The sequence below is a fragment of the Dermacentor silvarum genome, chromosome 11, assembly GCF_013339745.2.
Source record: "Dermacentor silvarum isolate Dsil-2018 chromosome 11, BIME_Dsil_1.4, whole genome shotgun sequence".
NCBI classification, from domain to species: Eukaryota; Metazoa; Arthropoda; class Arachnida; order Ixodida; family Ixodidae; genus Dermacentor; species Dermacentor silvarum.
In genome coordinates this window covers 38,675,860-38,692,762 of record NC_051164.1, presented here as the reverse complement: position 1 = coordinate 38,692,762, position 16,903 = coordinate 38,675,860, and the positions used below count along the sequence as shown (strand labels likewise).

At 44.6% G+C, this 16,903-nt stretch overlaps 1 protein-coding gene across 1 annotated transcript in view; it reads right to left on the bottom strand.

The window, feature by feature from the left end:
- LOC125941288 (uncharacterized) overlaps nt 1–12,423 on the bottom strand; it is a 30,473-nt gene extending 18,050 nt beyond the window's left edge. The window contains exons 1-5 of the mRNA XM_049658273.1: nt 11,959–12,423; nt 7,327–7,508; nt 883–1,055; nt 378–434; nt 209–301 (exon numbers count right to left, since the gene is read on the bottom strand). Of these exons, the coding sequence (XP_049514230.1) occupies nt 209–301; nt 378–434; nt 883–1,055; nt 7,327–7,508; nt 11,959–12,100 (647 nt within the window). The 5' untranslated portion in view covers nt 12,101–12,423. The remainder of the gene's footprint in view (nt 1–208; nt 302–377; nt 435–882; nt 1,056–7,326; nt 7,509–11,958) is intronic.
- Nucleotides 12,424–16,903: the final 4,480 nt, after the last annotated feature.

Here is a 16,903-nt window from a genome sequence, read left to right as displayed (position 1 = left end):
AAGATTGTTCGTTGCAGGGCTTCTTCTCCTGCAAGGCGGCTGACTCGGCTAGTTGTTAATTCCCATCGAGCGCGAACAGCTCAATTCGAGCGTGAACAGCGTGCCCCTGTTGACCCTGGCGCTGTTAACGATTGATTATCCTGCAAGTGCGCACAAGATGAGGCTTTCCAGAAAAGGCAAGCGTTCAACTGGGAACTCGTCGACTCACTGCAGTGCGGCGTAGACGTGCGTGACTCGCAGCACCCGGTGTGGGCTCTCGTGTATGGCCTGCGCGACGAGCTGGACCAGCTTGACCGAGGGTCTGCGCACCACCGTGCCCACGGGCAGACGCGAGGACCAACGGCCCGATTGGGCCTTGCACACGACGCGCTCGTCACCGTCTACGGCCACGCGCCGGCGCCGGCGCACTGGGGTCGGTCGGGGATTGCGCCCTCCTGCACACAAACACCACACACACACAGCGCGAGAGCGTTCCACACACCGGCGGAGAAAACCAGGTTGTGCGGCACTGTGTGACAAAATTTACACGGCCCGCAGATTGCTTGTGGCCATCGCTTGCAGCCGCCATTTTCCTTCCCATAATTGAGTTCATATTTATGTATATTCGGAGCAGTGATTATGTAGCGTTTATGAGACGGACGCCAGATACACTCACGTGGAGTACACTCACTTGGAGTTTATTTCGGTAATGAGACAGCGATATAAGTGCACCGACAAGAGGTCAAGCGCCTTGTCACCTTTCTTGTGTCCGTACCGTACACGCTACCGTTATTGCTTAGGTATGAACCGGCTGTCCTGAAGAACCAGCTCTGCTATAGACACTGTTCAGTGTACTTGGCAGTTGGTCGCTGCTCTGCCATCGACGCCTGCTTACGGACTCACCACGGCGTCGATGCGGCGGTGGGGTCGGGCGGCTTCTCGCAGCTTGGATACGTGTTGTCGTTGCATGAGGCTGCTGGAACGCTGCCCCGCTCCGCGTAAACGGTTGTCGCCGGGTCCGGCAGGATTTTGGAGACATACATGTCGGCCTGCTGGTCGATGGTCGACTCGCAATCCTGTGATACAACACGAGGGGGCGGGGGGGGGGGGTAGGCAAGAAATCAACGCGTGGTCCACCACACTTAAAGGTGAGTGAGCAAATTTTGCACGCGCGCGATCAGGCACAGACATATGGCTAACTGAGAGCGGCATAGTACATCCTGATAGCCGATTCTGGTATTAGAGTAGTTCATGACGTTTTTGCATCTGTTCAGGCGGACAGTGCTGTCCAGTGTAAAATGAACAGCTCCATTGCAGCTAGAGTTCCAGCTCTAGCTGCAAGTCACGGCGGTAGCTATGTCGATGAAAACGACTGGCTTGGATGCCCAGAAGTATGGCAGCGCTAGAAACCACATGTGATCTGCTGCAGAGCTGCGCGATTGTGCATTTTCTATAAAAAAAACACAAAAAATCACGCGCTGTATAAATGTTCTCTTTAGGAGTGGACTACTTAGTGGCTTAGTAAGGACTCCGATGGCTTTTGCTTAGCATATATGCAGCAAGCTACAATGTTTCTATCGTAGTAACAGAGCCTGAAGTGCAGCATTCTACAATCTCAAGGCTCGCCATCATTCCGCGGTGTAAAAGGGGAGCTAAGGAACTTTCACACCATGTTTTATTGCGATAGCAAATAATGGACACTCAAAACGGATTTCTGCCGTCGCTGTCGCCGTGAGGTGGCGTATGCAGCCAACGGCGATGAAATCGTCGTCGCGCGCCGTATGCTGTATGTGCGAGTGAAAGCGAGCGAGGGACGCGCGCTTTCACGCGGAGTGAACGCACGGCGGAAAGAAAGTGTGCGTTCTGCGCCATGTTGCCTCAAGGGATGCAGAATTAAGCGTCTCTTTCCGCTTTTACAATCACCATATATATAAATCAAACGCGACTTCTCCCGTCGCGCGAAAGGCCATGGGGGGACGGGAGGGAGGGGAGGCGGCGTTTAGCTGCGGCACCAAATACGTATTTATATAAAAACGTTGCAAGGCGAGAAGGTGGTAAAGACTTCTGACGCTGCTCGACGAGTGTCCCGTTGTGTTCTCGTCGAAAACCTCCAAGCCAGCCTCAGACGCAGTGGCAACAGTCACCAACGTGGCGCGCGTTCGGTGCGAACGCGGGCATAAGGCCGACGGTGTCGCTAACAGTTCTGCGCGTTGCAGTCGCCTATGGCCTACTCCCATCATATGTCAAATTGGTGCGTCTGTTGAAAATTTACGTATAACACCATTCTTACATCTCCAGCATTATTAAAAGCATGTACAGACATAAGGTATATTTCATTATTTTAACAAGCTTTTTGTTGCGTGCACAGGATAGATTAACGTGAACTTAAAAGAAACACGTATCCTTTTACTGATTCTGTTTCGTTTTATTTTTAGCAAAAAATGTTGATTGCTGTTACAGAAAATCAAGACGACCATTCGCTTTCTTAGATTCCGCATGAGAAGAACCGCAATGGCACGCACGTGTGACGCCACGAATTTGTATTGTCTTGCGTTTGGGACTATTTAGCACATACATAAAAAATTATACAGAAATTGTAGTACATGATTCAGTAATAATGTAGCGCAAAATCATTTCTAGTGAAAAAAAAAAAAAAACGATCCGAGGGCATCTATGCACTTCTTATGAGTTGTGAATGCGAAAGCATTAATGTGCAATTGAACGACTCTGGACGGTACTTCGAGTTATGAACTCGCGCGTTGACACGATTGGCGCGTTTCGATATGGCCTTCGAGAGGTGCAGTTAGAACGCAGGTGAGAGCTTGCGCGGACAAGGAACGCGCGCATAGCGCCGTCTTCCGAGAGAGAGAGAGAGAGGGTGAGGTTGCGTCGAGGCGTTACTTCCGACGTGGGAAGGAACGCACTAGAAAATAAAGGGGCAGAGAAGTGGACCTTATGACCAAGACTGCCTCCGCTACCGATGAATGACATCAAAGTGATAATACGGCACAAGATATGACTGATCGTTCGAAAGTTCACCAACCATGAAGTGGCGCGAGCTGTTGTAGCTGCGTGTGGAAACTACAAATGTGCGAGGAAATGTGTGGAAACTACAAATACCTCCTTATAAAGCTTCGCATCGGCATGACAATCATCATTGCTAGCATTATCGGCGCAGCCGTAAGGACGACAGTGACGGAGGAGACATGAGACGGTGGTTCAGCTCCGAGGAAAAAATCTCGGCGAGCCGTAGGTGGTCCTGATCCAGGTTCCGGTCGACGTCGCCAGCAGAACTACGAAAGGGTCCCGAACGAGGGGAAGAAAAAGAAGAACAAGGAGACTGGCAAGATAAGCTGGGCTGCAAAAGCAGCCAATCCCACTACTACGGCCAACACACAAAGCACACAAACCGCAAACAAGTGTTCGAAGTTACGCGTGCCAAATGTGACGAGGTGACCTGCAAGGCAGACGAGCTAATGAAAGCCACGAGAAGTAGGGGAACTAGCGCAGTAGGCCAAGGAAGAACGTACTCGTACACCGATGTTGGGAAGAAGGACACCAGGAAGGACATGCATGAGCCACTGACAAAAGCTCCGAGGGTCGAGCAAACGTCAGCCGACCTGATGCAAAATATTGCACAAACACTACAGGTGTTGCAACAACAGCTGCAGTAGCTGCAACAGCAGGTACAGCAGCAGCAAGAATGAACGAAGTCGCACCTCAAGCTGCTGCCTGAGGTGCGACTTCAATTTCAACTTCAACTTTTCGAGGTAGAGAGCACGGTGAGAAAGAAGTACTACTCAGAGAAAGTCTAGGAACAGGCGTATAAAAGGCATGCATTCACAACAGCGAGCTAATCGAATTAACCCAGTGCAGTCAGGACCAGGCATACTGGCCAGACACATTAAGGGAGACACAGAAAGGCTAGAAATTTGGCAATGGAACTGCCTCAGATTCCGTAAGAAGCAGATCAACCTATAACAGTACATGCAGATGATCTTCGTCAGGCGAGATATGGTAGCCCTGCAGGAGACTGGCTGCTCTGCTAGTCTAACGCGGTACTACGCATACTCGAACCAGACAGTGGCGAAAGCGACAACCCTGGCTGCCAAAGTGATGAGGTGATCCAACACCTGACGTTAGACACGGACATCGAGCCCGTGCTAACCGAGACCATACCGTACAAGAGAGGCGAGGGAAGCGTATTCGTTCTGAACGTGTACAGCCTGCCCAGGCACAAGAACACTGAATAGAGCATTGCACGGGCCCGGGCCGACCCAGAAAGCCCGGGTCGGGCCGTCCGAAGCGTTTGTCGGCGGGCTCGGGCCGGGCTCGACTTGAGGCCGCGGGCCCGGGCCAGACTCGGGCCCGCTCATTGAAGGGCCTAAGTGGGCCTTCGAGCACACGCGACCGTTATGCATTGCATGGTTCAATGCATTCTGTGCCAAGCTGAAGTGACACGTGTAAGATGACTGTACATCTTATCAAATAAAATAGCAAAACAGATGAAGTTCGCATTTTCAACAGCGGAGCTGTTTCAGCCGGGCGTAATGTGTCTGCTGAATCCAAAAATGTGGGCCGATCCTGGCAGCCGTGCAGAAAGGGTCCGAGCGCAATGGCACATACACCTGTGAACTAGCGAAGCTGAGCCTGGCTAAGTCTAGCTAAGAATAGTGGGGACTACTTAAACTTATTCTTTCATCGATAGGCAATTGATAGCCAATAAATAGCTAGCCGATAATCGATAAATAATCAATAAATTCCAGAAAAATGCTGGGGATGACTTGGTAGTGCTTCTTAGCCTTGCCCAAATACGTGGTCAATACCTTACGATAGCCAACCGATAGCCAATGAATAACTAATCAATAAATTCCTGAAAATGCTGGGGATGACTTCGTAGTCGTTAGCCTAGCCCAAATACGTGGCCAATATCTTGCGGTAGTCAAGCGATAGCCAATCAAAAGCTAATCGATAATTGATCAAGAATAAATAAGCTATAAATAAATTCCGGGAAATTCTGGGGATGACTTCGTAGTGCTTAGCCTAGCCAAAAAGCCAGGACTAGCTAGGTGCCCATCATCTCCGCTGTCTCTTTAGCATTGCGCCGCCAGTGGAAGCTACGCTATTTTTTTTTCTTTTCCACAAGAACGAACATTGTTGCCACGTGAGGAAAAATATATTATACAAAGAACCGCTCCTCAAACCATTTCCATGTTACCGCTTTTGCGATTGCACTATTACCAGTGTCGATACTATTGCATAGCGCTAAGGCTAGTTACTTTTGTGCTTCACTGCATAATACAGCGTTTTCCTAAAAAGAGTTAAGTGCATTTCGTCGGACACTTTGGAAATTAATATCTCGAAACTGGTTCAGTCTTGAGAATTCGTTCCAAGTGGGTATGCCTTTCGAACTCAGCGGCTACAATTCGTATATTGAAAGATGTGCCGTAAAATAATTAATCAAAAAGTTAATATTCAATTCGGCGTTTTGACCATTCATTAGGCCATCCAAGTCCGAATTAGCTTGGAACTACAGAAAAGAATTAACCTCCTTAGAGCGTCGTCGCATTAATGCGAACACAATAAATCCTGAGATATGGTCAATTCCATACTTCAGAACACTCTATAAGCATCCGTCGTTAATACATAACCTACCATTCATTTTCAAGAAATACAAAAATGTCTATAATTTCACTAAGAAAGAACTCAGCTCATACTTTTTTCGCTTGTAATGTATCTGATGGGATTATTATACTGCCTTGGTTCTGAATATATAATGTACAACCTGTTTCGTTTTCTTGGCAAATGTTAATCTTGTAAATTTCAGTCTGATGCTGTGTTGTTTAGCTGGTGTTGCGTTGTTTTGTATAGCTAGTATTGCCATTGTAGTGTTGTTTAAAATGCATTCTGTGATCATTAGAAGAAGTCATTACCTGGTAAAGCACGCAGTCGTCGGCATAGAGACGGACTTTGGACCTAATATTGCTGGGAAGGTCATTTATAAAAATCAAATATAGCAGGGGTACCAGAACGGAGCCTTGCGGAACACATGATTTTACTTTTATTGCTGAGGACAAGTTGAAATTAAATGAAACGAATTGACAGCGCGAGCTGAGAAAGCTAGCTATCCAGTCGATCAATTGAGAAAATTTTTAAAATTACGTTTAGTTTACTTAGAAGCTTGTTGTGTATAACGGTGTCGAAAGCCTTGGAAAATCTACAAATAAGCCATTCGATTACCAGTGTCTAAATTGCTAGCAATGTCATGTGAAAATTCTACCAGTTGTGTTATTGTGCTGAAACCACGACGAAATCCGTGTTGTGTGTTCAACAGAAGGTCGTTCGATTCAAGATACTCAGTTATATGCTTATAAATGATATGCTCCAGCAGCTTCCCGGAATTGGAGGTAAGCGATGTGGGTCTATAGTTGGACAGAAGTTGTCAATTGCCAGATTTATGCAGAGGCAGGATTTTAGCGAATCTCCAGGACTCGGGGACGGTACTTGAAGACAAGGATTTGTCAAAAACAATCGCCAAATAACGTGAACACCAGAGAGCGTAATACACCAGAAAGCTGGATGGAATATTATCGGGGCCAGTGCACTTCTTTGTGTCTAAATTTAGAATCAAGTTTAGGATGCCATTTTGACTGATTACCAGATCGCCGATGGACAGCTCAGGATTAGAACTTGTGAGCAAAGGGAGAGCGTTATTGTCATGCGTGAACACTGACTGAAAGTAGACATTGAAAGCATTGGCTATTTTAATGGGGTATGAAACAGCCGTGCCATCTAATATAAAGGAAACTGTATGGGTTTTAGTTGGGGTAATAGAAGCCCAGAATTTGCGCGGGTTAGACTGCAATAATCCCGGAAGCTCAACTTGAAAATAAAAGTTCTTAGCACTTTGCATTTTTTTACGCAGGACAATCACGGCAGTGTTAAAGCGAACGATAACATCTGGATTACATGTCTTTTTCAAACGGCGCAGACGACGAACGCGACGCGAAGCTTGCAGTATGCTGTGATTCATCCGTGGATCTGGGGATTTCTCTTTTTGGTTTTGAGAGGAACAAAATGATCATTGCATACCTTCACGATATGCTCAAATGCACTGACCAATGTGTCAACGTCACCATGAAGACTAAGTGCTTGAAAGGAATCAAAGTTAGAAGCTAGCGTATCTCTTACAGATGCGTCGTCAGCATGAAGAACGTCATGAAACTGCGTCCTCTCTCTCTTTCTCGCTCAATGAACCATTGGACGCTGTCGAATAGAAAATTGTTTAGCTACAGTGGAAGAGGCGCTGCCAAATTCAATACCTCAGGTTAAGGTGTTGACACTTACCGCGGTGACTGTCTCCAGCGGCAATTCTACGGCCGTTTCGGATTTGACGCAGCCGCCGTACCCCGTTCTCTTCGGAGCAGCAGAAGCAGCAGCAGTCGCGACGAAGGCTCCTGCGGCGGCACGCGATTGGCGAGTACGTCCTCGCTTGGCGCCTGTACGGCTGGTTGCCTTGCGGACGCGACCTGCAAAAGGTATCGGTGCGTGAGCGCGCAAATGTCATAGAGCCTTCGACTTGAGGTGTGATGGACACGCGTGTGGAAGTTATTTTTCACGTTGTCAGCAAAGCGCGCAGCGGGAAACGCGGCGGCCTCTCCTCACGCGTAGTGGCCGTGAGGAGAAGCAAGCTTTCAAGGCAAAACTTGTCTCTCCGGTTTATATGTGCTCTGAACAGCCTTCGTTGCCTGTTCGACATCAACAGACTTCTCCGTACGCTCGAATAGCACTGCTTTGCAACATTCTCTGATCGTCTCGTTTTAATAATAATCTGCGGAGACGATGACAAATAGTTGTCAAGGTCAGTGATGGCTATTACTATCATAATCGGCGAATGGCTAATCATAATGGCGAATGAGTACACACGAGTACACAAGCATACATACCGCGCATACGTGCACGTATGGACGGTTTGTATGCAAACACACACACACACGCACGCACGCACGCACGCACGCACGCACGCACGCACGCACGCACGCACGCACGCACACACACACACACACACACACACACACACACACACACACACACACACACACACACCACACACACACACACACACACACACACACACACACACACACACACACACACACACACACACACACACACACACACACACCACACACACACACACACACACACACACACACACACACACACACACACACACACACACACACACACACACACACACACACACACACACACACACACACACACACACACACACACACACACACACACACACACACACACACACACACACACACACACACACACACACACACACACACACACACACACACACACACACACACACAGGGAGAGAGAGAAGCGCTCACTGGCAAGAAAGAGGGCAAGGAAGCTACCTTCTTACCAGCAGCTTCCTTATGACCGCCTGTAGTTTTACTCTGTAGTAAGGGCGATCACGTTACTACAATATCTGCTTCGCTCAGAGAAAGTGTTTTGTGTTAATTGGTGGCAAAATTTAGGCAAAATAATTGTTCAATTCTATTTCACTTTTCGGAAATGAAAATTGCATGATTCGAAATACTTCCGCAATACGATGGCGGCACTTCACTTTATTGATTCGTCCACTAAATATATCGCGCAGCATTGCAAGGGGCGCAGATTAATCTAAAATGAAGGTCAGTCTATTGTAAACAAGTAGCCACAACCGGAAGGAATGGCAGTGCACGTAATAGTGTCATACTTTCTTTTCCAATAATACCAGTCGTCAAGTGAGAATTGCGGCGCGGTAATTAACACGTTGGTAAAGGAAAAAAATTAATTCCGAACGCGTTTGCTCACTCGTAGTCGAGGCACTGCTATTAATATATTTTTAAAGATTCTCCACCTGCTGCTTCACCAGCCAAAGAGCACAACATACTTAGGCAGGTCAGAATTTATGTATGTATATGCTGTATTCACAAATAAACTTTGAATTTGAATTTGAATACTGGAGCAGACATGAAATACAAAGCGCATTTGAATACTGCCCGAAAAAAAATTGTTTCTTCTTGTTAATTGGAAACAAGTTAGACTAACATTCGGGTAGTATCAGTAAAATTACCCGCCGGGGTGGCTCAGTCAGCTAAGGCGTTGCGCAGCTGAGCACGAGATCGCGGGATCGAATCCCGGCCGTGGCGGCCGCATTTCGATGGAGGCGAAATGGCAAAAACGCCCGTGTGCTTGTGTTGTAGTGCACGTTAAAGAACCCCAGGTGGTCAAAGTTAATCCGGAGCCCTCCACTACGGCGTGCCTCATAATCAGAACAGGCTTTGGCACGTAAAACACCAGAAAGAAGTATCCGCAAAATTAGCGCAGTGTGCTGGTATACGAAGAGCCCGCCATACCCAAGCGATTTTCAGTACAACTTCAACGGCATATTGCAAATCGTGCGTCTCAATGACTTTCGCATTAAGAAAAAAATGTTTTTGATTTGAAAATAAGCACATTAAAATAATACAGCCTGAGACTTTGGTAGAAATCAGCCCTATTCAGCACACTAGCGAAAAAAATGCTATAGGGTAAGTGCAAAAAAATAAACAAAACAAAACAACGAACGATACAGAACATAATGAGACTCCACAATGTCCTGGTAGCCTAAGCCGCAGTCATGGTGAATGCAGCAATTACGATGTACGCCAACGAAGTAGGCATGTTGTTTTCGCAAGCCGAGCCTTATGAACTTACAGCTACAATAAGCAATAACAATAAACAAACACCCGCGAAGGCGCAAACCCAAGGCTTGCCAAGCCCACGCCAGACATGAAGGCACATCGCTGTTTAGTAACCAATACCAGTGTCACAAGGCCACTTTCGATTGCGATAGAGCGCAATCCGGATCGAAATTGTGGACCGCGATTGGATTCCTCCCGCAGCTTGGTCAGAAAAGCCAATAGCAATCAAGAAATTCGATCCCGATCAGCGTTGATCTCTATCGAAAGTCCGCCGTGTGACAGACGTCACTTAAAAAAAAGAAAAAAAAAGAAGGAAAGAAAAAAGAAAACTCTTGAGCACATTTGCGCCTACATAGTTTATCTGTTGTCGGTGCCGAAACGAAAAATACAGCTCATTGGGTTTTCATATTACCACCGTTAACTTTTTTTTTAACTTAAAGCGAGCATAAACACCGGTCCGGGTAAAATAAGAACAGTCAATCGGAGCAATTTTCCGGTCAGACCGATTCGGCATAGCCAAGAAATTTTCCCTACCCCGTGACAGGCATTATGCGAAGCAGGCGCAATGATTGTCCCCAAAGGCAGAAATTGAGCAGCCAATTGAATAAAAAATAAATCAACGCTGCATTGTTCTTTGGAAAAATCGATAATATTTACCGCACTAGCCTCAAATAAAGCTCTTTATAGAGCGCCGCAATGATTTATAAAAGAGTGTCGAACGTGACGAATTGACAAAGAGGCCAAACAAACATACAAACATAAAAACAACACAAAAAAGCACGTTCCACGCCGTCCGGGAGGAAGGAGCCCCCATAATGGCGACATCTAGTATTACGATCTGCAAAACCGAAGAGGGCAACTTCTTTCGCACCTCGAGGGTGCCCGCGAGCATGGTCGCACAGCGCCGCAAACAAACAAACAAACAAACAAACAAACAAACAAACAAACAAACAAACAAACAAACAAAAACATACAAACATCCAAAAAAAACCAAACGAACATACAAACAAAAAACAAGCAAACATACTAACAAAAAAACATATGAACAAACAAACAAACATACAAACATACACACAACCTGCAAATAAGCATAAAAGCAAAAAAGAAACAAACATACAAAGAAAGCAACAAAAAAACACACAAACGAACAAACAAACCTACAAACAAAAAGAAACAAACATACAAAAAACATACAAACAAAAACAAACGTACAAACAAGCAAACAAACCAAAAAAGAAACCTACAAACAAATATACAAAGTTAAACAAACATACAAGCAAACAGCAAAGAAACATACAAAGAAAGAAAGAAAGAAAGAAACAAACAAACATACAAACAACCAGCAAACATACATACAAACAAATAAACAAAAATCAAACAAAGATACAAAAAAGCAAACAAACATACAAACATACAAACAACCAGCAAACAAACATGCAAACAACCAGCAAAAAACATACAAAAAGCAGAAACCACCATACAAACAAACAAAAACAAAGATGCAAACCAACAAACAAACAACAAACGAACAAAAAAACAAACGTACCAACAAAAACAAACAAACAAACATATAAACAAACAAACAAAAAACAAACAACCAGCAAACAAACATACAAAAATAGAAACAAACATACAAGCAAACAACCAGCATACAAACATGCAAACAAAAAACAAGCAGACAAGCAAAAAACAAACCTACAAACAAATATACAAAGTAAAACAAACATACAAAGAAAAAGCAAAGAAAAATACAGAAGAAAGAAAGAAACAAACAAACATACAAACAACCAGCAAATATACATACAAACAAAAAACAAACAAACATACAAACAAAAAAAAACAAGCATACAAAAAACAGCAAACAGACATACAAACAAAACAAATATACATACAAAAAAACAAACATCAAACAACCCGCAAACATACAAACAACAATGAAACAAACAAAACAAACAAACATACATACAAAAAGCAAACAAAGAAAACAAACATACACACAAAAAGCAAACGAAGATATAAACAAACAAACATACAAACAAGCAAACAAACATACGAACAAAAAAAGAAACAAACATACAAACAAACAAAAAAGAACAAACAAGGAACAAGCTGCGTGGGGCCGTAGCATTTTAGCGCACTCCGAATCGTCATCTCTGCGCGGCAAAAAAAAAAAAAAAAAAAAAAAAAGGCTTAGGAAGCGCCAAGCGGCCGACATGGCGAAGACACTTACCACGAGGCTTAGCAGAGGCGCCACGTCCGTACTTCTTGCGGCGGCGACGGGCCGCGGTCGCGGGTGGCTCGACCTTCATGTTGTCCCCGGCCGACGTCACCTGGGAGATGTCGAAGATCTGATCGTCGGTGATGTCGTCCATAGCTGCCGCAGTGCTTGCAAAGTTATCGAGGAGGAAGCGATCCGCTTTCACTTGAACAAAAGTGGGGGACCGTTCGTGGACGGAGCTCACTGCTCACCTGTCTCTCATTAGAGGGGTGAAGCTAAAATGACGTCTTCTGGAATGTCAGGAAGCAGGCGACGTATCAAGCGCAAAGCTTTAACAGCTCCCTCTGCTCTGCCTTCCGCAGTGTCGTGTGCAGATGAAGCTCAACAGCCCGCTTTCTTATACAAGCTCGTGCAGGGTCCAAAGCGGCGTTCGTTACGAACGCCGAGCGTTCCACGACTGCCTCCGCTGCCGAGCGTTGCCATGGTAACGAAACGTTTTGGTTGTTTTTGCTTTCTACGGAACGCTGACATCTTTCGCATTGCCGTGGCTTGTCCATCTGGACGCCAGAATGATGAACTGCCACCGGCTGACCTAATTATGGTGGTCGAGATCACGATCGTCGTTGCGCCTTGAAGGAAGGAATTTTTAAACGAGAGACGCGACTGCGTATTACACCGTAGCCTCGAAAAATCTGCCCATTCTTCAAGTAGCATAAGTCTCTCGTTGAGGGACAGTGCAATGTGTGTCTTCAGAACAATATGAAACGTTAAAAAATAAAGTAAATACTTTTTGGATCCCTACCACTGCTATTTGCTTCGTCAAAAACTTTCACTGCTCCGCGAATTCTTACCAATGGCTAGACAATTCAAGGTTTTAGTTAGAGTACATCTGGAGCATGTAAGGGATAATGCGCTGACGAATTTCGAAGTGCCTGAGGTAATTAGGTGCTGAATAAATATTGCTAAGCGCTCGTTTTGCTACCTTTGCACGCTTCACATGAAACGCTTACAAGTTTGCCCTCTTCCCTGAGAGCAACAAAAGCGACAGCAATTACATATTTTGCCAGAATGTGGGTCGTAAAATGTGTGACGCGTTAGTAGAAGTTAGAAGTGTGTAGGTTAATAAGATGCTTTGAAAATTATCACTGAATACTTATTTTCTCTCGGTTTTCGTGCATTATGCGAGACCCATAGATGGTTTTTTCTGTCTCCTCTGTGAACTGAACGGAGAATGTTGTTTAGTTCTTCTTTGAAAATGGGGATAGTCTTGTGGCTGATGTACGGTAAAAGTCTACTAAACTCTAGGATATCTGTAACCATCCTATCACATCTCTTATACAAGCGTTCTAGTGCTTCAAAGCTTATCATACGAACTAAATGCGTCACAAAATAGAAATTTAAGTAAATAGAGTACACTTTAGGTTTGGCATGCAAGCAAACCTTTACGAGCGTGAGATAAATATGGACTCTGAAGGAAGTTCTCTAGGCAAGTGCTCGAAAGCGTTATACGGCAGTTTTTGAAATGTTTTCCTGTGTACTTTAACACAGAAAACAAACGACGCAAAATTTAAAACAAGCGAAGACGGAGGCCACCTCACAGGAGATGTATCGAGAAAGTTTAACGTTTCTTTCTCAATTACAAGCGTTGAAAACAGTTACCGAATTCTTTTTTCCTCCCTAATAAATGAGCTATGAGAGGTGCTTAGCCGGCTTTCTTGGTCTCCTCACTGAACTAAACAATTCCCGTTCTTTATATTTGGTAGAACAAAGGAGGATGCCGTGGGTAATGTGTGATAAACATTTCAGCTGTGTAGGGTATTTACAGCCTTTGCAGGAAATTACTTATACAAGCGTTCCAGTCGTTGTACGATCCACGTATCAAGCATGCTGATGTCATGAACGAGATGAACGTACCAAGAAGTTATTATTTTAAACCAATAGAAGAAAATAAAGTAGGACGTGTTGGCAGTTTCGTGAGCACTTGTTAATTATGCGCTTTGCGAAAAATTCCTTAAACCAGTGTTTGAAAGCGTCATGCGACCGTTGTATGCACTATATAACAGAGCCTTAAGAAGATCGTGCATGACACGGAGTTTATATTAGGTGGAAATGGGAGCTTTGTTAGGAGTTATATGCGGAGAAAGGTCAGCTAGCGTTTTTGGCTAAATAACGCTTGTTGCAAATATTTACTGAATACCAGCATTGTGCCTTTTTTCATGGTTTATACCAGGTTCCTCGTAGGTTGTATGCACGGCCGATGTGCCTGCAAAGGCAAATGCTGGTAGATAAATGACAGACTTCGCAAACACTTGCTTCACCAAGTGCTCGAAAGCGTTAAGCGGCAATTATCAGTCACGTTTACAAGTGTTCCTAAAGAAATCGAGGCCAAACATAGTTTATCTTTGTTGAAAATTGGCAGCATGTGAAGTTTACCTCGTAGTGAGACATAAAGCTTTCTGGTCTGGTTGTAAATAATTACTGAGCCCTCGTTTTCTGCCTGCTTTAATGCGTTTTACACTGCGTCCGCGATGCACCTTTGTGAGCAGAAAAAAATCACTTCGTTTATATTTCGTGGTTGTGGAGGCTATCGATGATGCGAAGAGGTAAAGTGTTTTTCTTCGCATTCATATACCTGTCTTGTAGACATTTGATTCCACGAACGCGTTCATTTTCTGAGTTTGCTAAACTCGGCGAAGTGTGATGGACGACGGTCCGGACTGGGGACGTATTCTGCTACGATCCACTTTTAAATGCGTCAGCATATATATATATATATATATATATATATATATATATATATATATATATATATATATATATATATATATATATATATATATTTATTTATTTATATAAGAATTGACACATAAACACGTACGCACTCTTCTAAACTTTCCCGTCTCTCCTCTACCTCTACTAGGTGACCGAGTTCTTGCATTTCACGCAAGTACGCTTCTTCGAACTTTGACACTCCCAATGCAAACGCATTAAAAACCGTAGCTTTTGGTCAGACGAAGGACTTGACTGAACTGACGCGACCAGCGTTAGCTACTTGGTTCTAACCAAGGAAGTTGTTTCATAGATAGGCTTGTTCAAACGTCCACAGCGTTCCACAAACGTTGCGGTCCACAGCTTTTGACGAGCGTGACGGAAAAGGAGATACGCGTTCTTCCGGTTACTTCAAGCTGCTGGCGTACCGGTGCTGGATTTCAAGAATGCTGCCTGCAACCTTAGGTGCTGTTGTGGCGAGTGAAAGAATGTTGCGACACGCAATGTGAGTCGTTGTAACAATAGGCTGTGTCAAAATTCACGTCTCAGCGACGGTTGCCTTTCAGTAACAGGAATAGATCTCGAAGGCTCAGGTTTTGTGCACTACGATCGCTGGAACTGATTGTGGAGCCAGAGATCGCCATGGTCGCCATGTTTCAGATACCATCTGCTCAAGACAGCTTTGCGAAAACAAACGAACTTTGTTGAAATGCTACCACTTTTTTTTTGGTCGAGTTCTATCATGTCTGTCGCGTTCTTATCAGCGGCGGTGCGTTTTCAAAATACGATGTTATCGTCGAACACGGCGACCGCACAGCTTTCATCAATACAGCGGCGCTATTAGCTCGAATATAAATGCTCGAAAACATTATAGGCGTGTTTTCAGGGTGTCCCGGAATAACTGAAACGGTGGTTATAAATAGAGGAAATTCTGGCATTCCAGGGGTGATGCTCCGGCAAATTTTGAAGTTCGTGTAAAAAAAATTGTGGCTGCGTGAAAGCCCTCGTTTTCTGCTTAGGTTTACGTCCGTGTTCGGAAATGCGCCTTAACTTAGTGGCGATGTTTGACTTGGTCAAAATAATGCCTGACGTGAGCGTGCCGAAGGAAACGCAGCTAGCGTCTTGGGCACGTTCGCACCAAGCATCAAATCAAGCATGGGCATGTTTTCATGCGGGGGTTAGCGGCGTTATTTGAAAAGTTAAGTTTTCGCACCAGCTTGAAGTTACCGCAAGTGAGAACAATTCTGTACTTGGAGAGGGTGGGGCACCCAGGTTCCGAATGTTTGACGTGCGTAGGTAAATATTTCCGTTGACAGCATCAATGATTGCTCCTTTTCTACCTGTTTTCTTAAGCTAAACGAGGCCTGTTGTTTTTTTTTTTGGTCACCTCGGTGAAAGAAATGAGGTCCGTTTGCATATTTAGATAAAACAAGTCTAATGTCGTGGGCCGTGAAAATTAATTACAGCATTTGCAGAGAATTGCTTATACAATCGTTATACGAACCGCTTAGGAAGTTAGCCCTACGTCCAGTAAGAACTCAACGTGAGAGGACGTTGGCATCTCAGGTGAATAAGAGAAACCTTATGGGTTATGTGCTAGCAATGTTTCAAAAGGATCAGTTGATACGGGTTGAGGAAAAAAAAGGAAAAAAAAGTGTAGTTTATAGAAGTATGATATCGTTTTTGTTAGTAGGAGTTTAAAACTTAGCATTAGTTTTTTTTTTCAATTCTTAGAAATTTTACACAAAAAAACCTAAAAAAATTGAAGGCTAAGTAAGAAGATAGCTCCTGAAGTCATTATATTTCCTTTTTTCTTTTCAGTGTAGCATACGAATCAAATTCAGTGCAGTAGATACATAGAGCGCGATTTCTCCATTCGCATGTATTTTGATAGGAGCTCCCGTGGCAAAGCTTCATGTTAAATTCGCGAAGGCTGTACGTCCTTCTTATATATTACGTTTTTATTGCTCATTTATGATCACAAGAAAGTTGGCATAGCACAGCTTCAAGCGTTCAAAGACGTTATGCGCAAGTTTTCACGCCGTGGGAAATCATTCGCCGAGCTTATGCTTGTAGTGATACTAACCGGCGTTCGTCGTTTAAAACAAATGTGCACCTGGCACATGTCGAGCGTTCCACAACTACGTTCGCTGCGGTCCGTTGCCATGGTAACGAAACCTTGTGGTTG